This window comes from Cariama cristata, unplaced genomic scaffold (assembly GCF_000690535.1).
Source record: "Cariama cristata isolate BGI_N322 unplaced genomic scaffold, ASM69053v1 scaffold25981, whole genome shotgun sequence".
Lineage (NCBI taxonomy): Eukaryota > Metazoa > Chordata > Aves > Cariamiformes > Cariamidae > Cariama > Cariama cristata.
Window position 1 is genome coordinate 985 of NW_009597960.1, and position 5,851 is coordinate 6,835.

The 5,851-nt window shown below is 56.1% G+C and overlaps 1 protein-coding gene across 1 annotated transcript in view; it reads right to left on the reverse strand.

Moving 5' to 3' along the window:
* Window positions 1-2,882: 2,882 nt before the first annotated feature.
* The window catches only part of UCKL1 (uridine-cytidine kinase 1-like 1), a 14,331-nt gene continuing 11,362 nt past the window's right edge, over window positions 2,883-5,851 (reverse strand). Inside the window, exons 9-14 of the mRNA XM_009709113.1 lie at window positions 5,683-5,776; window positions 5,335-5,397; window positions 4,834-4,956; window positions 4,366-4,455; window positions 3,832-3,988; window positions 2,883-3,257 (exon numbers count right to left, since the gene is read on the reverse strand). Coding sequence (XP_009707415.1) covers window positions 3,181-3,257; window positions 3,832-3,988; window positions 4,366-4,455; window positions 4,834-4,956; window positions 5,335-5,397; window positions 5,683-5,776 — 604 coding nt within the window. The 3' untranslated portion in view covers window positions 2,883-3,180. The remainder of the gene's footprint in view (window positions 3,258-3,831; window positions 3,989-4,365; window positions 4,456-4,833; window positions 4,957-5,334; window positions 5,398-5,682; window positions 5,777-5,851) is intronic.

The following is a 5,851-nucleotide window of genomic DNA, read 5'->3' on the forward strand; positions in this document are numbered from 1 at the left end:
ACCCTCCAGACCACGGCCGTGGGTGGCTGAGGGGATCCAAGATGGCGCCGTGGCGCAGGGACAAGGGAAGGGGCTGCCGGGCTTTGAGGTCACCCACCACGGGGTTCACTGCTCAATTTGCCACTGTCACCTCAAGCAAGGCGCAGAGAAGGAGGGGAGGGCAGAGGAAGGCGCCATGTTGTCAGGTGGTGGGAGCAGCCCGCCCTGGTGAAAGCGTACAGCCGGTTTGCTGAGGTAAAATACGGCTGTGTGGCCGCAAAACCTGGGTTTTCCGCGGCGAAGTGTGGATGTGCTGAGGGAAAATGAGATCTGCTGAGAGAAAACTTGGATCTACCAAGGAAAAGTGCAGATCTGAGGAAAAACGTGGATCTGCTGAGGCAAGTGCAGATCTTCTGAGGTAAACTAGAGATCTACTGAGGAAAAATGTACATCTGCTGATGAAAAAAATGCAGATCTGAGGAAAAACATGGACCTGCTGAGGAGAAATGTGGATCTGCTGGGGGAAAGTGCAGGTCTTCTGAGGCAAAATGGGGATCTACCGAGAAAAGATGCAGATATTCTGAGGAAAAATGTGGACCTGGTGAGGAAAAATGCAGACCTGGTGAGGAAAAATGCAGATGTGCTAAGGAAAATTACAGTTGTACTGGGTTAAAAGCAAGAGTTGCCCTGGATACACCTCAGGTGTTCCTGGTGTGGAGGAAGGTCCCGAACCCCTTTGGGCTGTGTAGTCCCTGTGGCCATGCCCATGGGACAGGGTGTGGAGCACTTGGACCTTCATGTGGTGGCAAGTGGGGGCCCATGCCGCACTCTTCCGTGCCATCATGGGTGTGCCATGGCTTCTGGGGACTGCCTGGGTGCGTGGGTGGCATTCAGCAGCCTGGAAGTGCTGCAAAACAAGACGTGGCGGTCTGAGGCTCTGGTGATGCCTGCTCCTCCCCACACCCTTCACACCCCAATTTTTGTCTTCCCCTCTCATGGCTGAGTATCCTACAGCTGCTGTCTCTGCCCATCACAGGCTCACTGGGGCCGTGGGATGGACCATGGGTGCGGGACGCCCTCTGATGCTCTACATGGTGGGTCACAGCCCCATTGCACCCAGTGCATCTCCATCCGCATGCCTCCCTGGACCACTTCCTGCGTGTTACCCACCGAGGGCTGTTCTGGGACACAACGAGGCTGCGTCCATGATGTTACAAGGAGTTTGGGTGTGTGGATTGGGATGAAGGATGTTGGGGGGAGAAGAGGTGCTTTGCCCCCTCACCCCACCAAGGAAGTGCTGTGGGATGTTCACCCCCATCGGGGACCTTGGGAGCAAACCCTGCTCAAGACCCACGCACGGTCTTGTCTCCCTCAAGGAGGCCAACAACGGCACTGCTCAAACAAGGTCTGCTGGAGCTTTATGCGTGAAGGATGAGGGTGGCATTCATTCATGGGGTTGAGCATGGTCTAGAAAGAAGACACTGAGCTCCTGCACTGGCAGCTGCAGACCAGAGGAAGGACTCTGGGTGCAGACATGCTCCTCCGTGGGCCTGGTGATGCTGCTGTCCCTTGTTCCACTGCTGCTCACCTGGGGCTGCAGCCAAAAACCCCTGTGTCTGCCTATCCTCCTGTGTTTGTGCTTATGAGCTCTCCTTCCACCTACGCAAGGAGCTATTTTTAGCAGACACTAATCAAGTGTCAGTGCTGGCTCTGAGTGTGGCTTTCAAGCGGAGGGCTCATGCTTTCGCCGAGCACTTGCAGGAACTCGGGTGTGTGTTTTCTTTTAAATTTAGCTGAGAATTTATACAACATGCCGCAGAGTGGTAGCAGTTATTTTGGGCTCATCATACCTGAGCCCACACCGAGTTATCACCAGGTGACTCTCCATTTCGGCAAGAGCCTGGCAGAACATCCCCACCCTGGCCCCGCTCTCCCCGCTGCCGGCAGCGCCTGCCTGCCTTGCCTAACCCCTCAGGAGCCAGCTCCGAGCCAGGGCTGCCCAGCCGAGGGGTAGGTTTGCTCCTCTTGGCCCCTTTATCTCCAGCACAAAGATGTTGCGTTGGCACTTTGAATCATGCAGGAAAGGAAAACACTCTGCGTTCAGCCACAGGGGTCACAGCCTCCTCTGACTAAATCCACCTCGTGGGGCTGGCCAGCTCCCCTTCCGCTGAGGTTACGCTGGCCTGCTAACAGCTTCCTGGAGACCGTTACGAGACTTGCTCCTCACCACCTCTTGAGCAGCTCAGATTCAGCAAGAGCAAGTTGGTGTTCAGGTGAGCTGTGTTTCACTTCGGCCACTGAACTGAAACAGGGGCTTGGTGCTTCTTAAGCTACAGCGTGATGTGATCCAAGCTGAACTTCAGCTTCCTTGCAGACATAAAGAACTGCCCTTCCTCTGGTACCAACCCTTTACGCGGATCTAGAGCACGGTATTTCCTCCCTGGTGCGCGGCAGCAAGAGGAGGGAGCTGGGGAATGGGAGCGGTGGTTTTTGTTCCTGCTCCCAGCCCTGCTGCAGGCAGGAGCCCTTGGTTTGCGGGAGGGGTTACCCTACCCTTGCAGAGAGGTCACAGGGTGCTCTCTGTTCCCACCAGCTCCCATGAGGTGAAGGCTCCCTCGCTGCCTTGGTAGCATCAGGCAGAGCAAGTGCATCCTGTAGGGCAGGCTCTCCCTGGTGTGTAAGAGCTTCAGTGCTCACCAAAGAGAGACACCAACCAGCTGTCTGTAACCAGCGCACAGACGGAGCCGTAAGGACCGCTCCCCGGCTGCAGGGCCAGCCTGCTCCTCAACAGCAGGGTCTCGGCCTCCCATCACCGCTCACAGCATCGCCACTCCCAGGGCAGCACTCCCAAAGGGTTGTGAATCTCTCTGGGCAGCCATGGGAAGTGACAAAGAATGGCTCCATTCAAGAAAACCAGAGAAAAAAATTTATTGTTTTCCTTTATAAAATATCTCCAATAAGTTATATAGGCAAATATTTAAATTAAAATAAATTAACTCCACTCTATGCTGGGACACGCGACTGTCCACAAAGTCAAACTAGGATTTGTGTTTCTTTGAAAAAATATGCCCTAGATCTCCAATGTAAGATTTGAAAAAAATATCTATGCTTGGTGAGGAGGAAGGAGAAATCTGCAATGGACAGAAGGGGTTAAGGTGCGGTGCTGAAGCTGCCTGGCGCCAGCGGCATCTCCACATCCAGCTAAGTGCTAAGAGCATCTTCATCGTCGCTCCAGTCAGGAGGAGCGTCCGTCCCGAAGTACCGATCGCCGAAGTTCCCTGCGCGGAGAAAGAGAGAGACGCAGTCATGGTGCAGCTCTGCAGGGAGCCCTGGGACCCATCCTCCAGCCTGCCCTCGCCCCAGCAGGCAAGGAAACAAAAGCAGGTTTATCGGACAGCTTGAACGGCACTAGAACTCATGTAGCAGCAAAACTGGAGCAGCCTGGAGGCTGTTTTAGCACCCGGTGGCAGGGCTGCTTCCTGGCACAGCAGAGGTGAGGACAGAAGAAGACCGTGAGCTTGTTTTGGATGAGCTTGTTTAAGGTGGCAGCTTAGGGAATGAGGTGGGCACAGATGCTCCAGCTGTCCCAGCTCAGCTTCTCCACCTGGAGCCGGAGGAGGCTCAGGGCACGTGGAATGGCTCCTTCTGCCAACAAGGTTATGGCTGCCTGACAGCTCTCAGAGTGTCGATCCCAACGCCCACGTGGCAGCAGGACCCAGGAGAGGCAGTGGGCCCTCGGGTAAAATAAGGCCAGACTTAAGCTGGTGTTGACAACCAGGGCTTCACCTCCTCTGGTGAGTGGGCCAGAAGCACCAAAAATCCCCCTGATTCCATTCCTACCCAGATACTCACCGATGCCGGGGATTATCCGGAAAAGGTCATTCACCTTCTTGTCCACAGCTGTGGTGATGATCTTCACCCGGGGGAAAGCATAGGCAACTGAGTGGACACCCATCTCTGCCATAAGCAGGGAGAGGAGGAAGATCTTGTCTTCTGGGACATCATGATCCTACAGGAGGGGCACAGAGACAGCTGGGGTTAAGGGCATGCCATGACCCATTCCTCCAGGGAGCAGGACTCCAAATACTCAAGGACCTTCCTGGAGCCACTTCTTCTCCCCCCCTCTCTGTGGCCAGCTGGTGTTACTGGGCCCAGGACCAAGAAACCAGCTACTTCCAGGCTGTTACTACACAAGGAAGGGGTGTTGACTTTGTCAACATCTGGTTACAGGGTCACCCCAGCTCGTGCTGTCTCCCATGACACCTTCCTTTGCAAGCAGGAGCCAGTTTCAGTGCAAAGTCCCTCAGCATGGCTGTGGCTGGTGTTTTGCACATTGTTTGGGAGCACACCACCCGCCCTCCGCAGCGTGCCCGACATCCTCCGTACCAGCAGCACCCGCACCGCCATCAAGACCGTGCAGTCCATCAGGATGACGTGGTCTTCGCTGATGTCCTTCGGCAGCCGCAGGTAGTGGAGCTGGGAAGGGGTAAGAGAGATCAGCTTACATGCTGCAGGCTGAAAGCGAATGGAGCAACCCGAGCTCTTCTTGTAGAGGGGTGAAAGATCTTTCACGCATCTCTATCTCTGGGACCCCAGCTGTCAGCTTGGAGCCAGGCACTGGTGCAAACACTTGGACAGCAAACCAGCCCCTGCGTGTACAAACACGTTGGCAAAGCCCACTTCAGAAGGTCTCAAAGCACTCATCCCCTGCCAAGACCAACACTCAGGTCGCTGAAGTGCTCTCAGGGAATACCCGCGTCATCCCCGGCATGCAGGCTAACGCCAGGAGATGCCCTCAGCAGCCCACGCTAACGCCAGGAGATGCCCTCGGCAGCCCAGGGCCCTGGACTTTACCTCTGGCTCGCCCGTGTTGCAGTTGGTCTGGATGAGGATGGTCCCAATGCGGACGTCCTTGCACACCGCTCGCAGCGCTGGCTCCATGGTCTCGCCCGCTCGCAGGATAGACACACCGGTGATCTGCCGCACACAGCGAGGGTGAAGGGGAGGGCACAGTGGAGGAGGTGCGCACCACCCCAGTACGGCACTGGGTCTCCACAGTGGGAGACTCTTAATGGCCAACCCCATCGCACATTCCTTCCAAGAGGGTTGTGCTGCTCCCAGCCCAGGCTGCCTCCCTCAACGGGAGGGCAACAGTGTCACAGTGACATTGCTGATGGCATCCTTGGCCACCGCCCTGCTGCCTGTCCCGATGATACAGGGTATCACGACAGCAGGCACCAAACCCAGGCCTGATGGAAGCCCTGAGAAACGAGGGTTGTCCTTCTCCTGCATCCACAGGGCTTTCAATGTAACCCCACGGGGCAGGGCTGAATAGTAGTTTTTGCATCCACTTACTTGCTTCCCGCTGTATGTCCTCCCTTCGTAGTCCTGTCCCTGAGGGGTCTGGACTGTGCAACTCTACAAAAAGCACGTGAGAAGCATTACCAAGGGCTCTGATGGGGCTCTCAGGCTGGTCTGGACCCTTGGAAACCAAGGCTGGACAAAGCGCTGTAGCCCAGGGCCACATCATCGCTCCATGGGGAGCCCTGCCCTTTTTCATCCGGGAGGAAAGGGCTGATACGTGGGGAAGGCTGGAGGAGCAGGCACCAGCACTGTCCCGGCTTCCCGGCAGTTACAGACTGGGAATGAGAGAGGAAACACAGCGCCTGCTGCCCACCCTTCCAGCTACGGCCCTGAACCCACCTGGAATGGGAGCAAGGAGAGCGCGTGCTCAATCAGCAACCGCATCAGCCTCTTGGAGTAGAAAATGAACTCGTCTCTGCTGGTCTCCTTGTTTCTAGTGGGGAGGAAAAGGCAACGTAAGCTGTGGACCAAAACGTGCCCCGGGAGATGCTGGCAGAGGACACAGAGC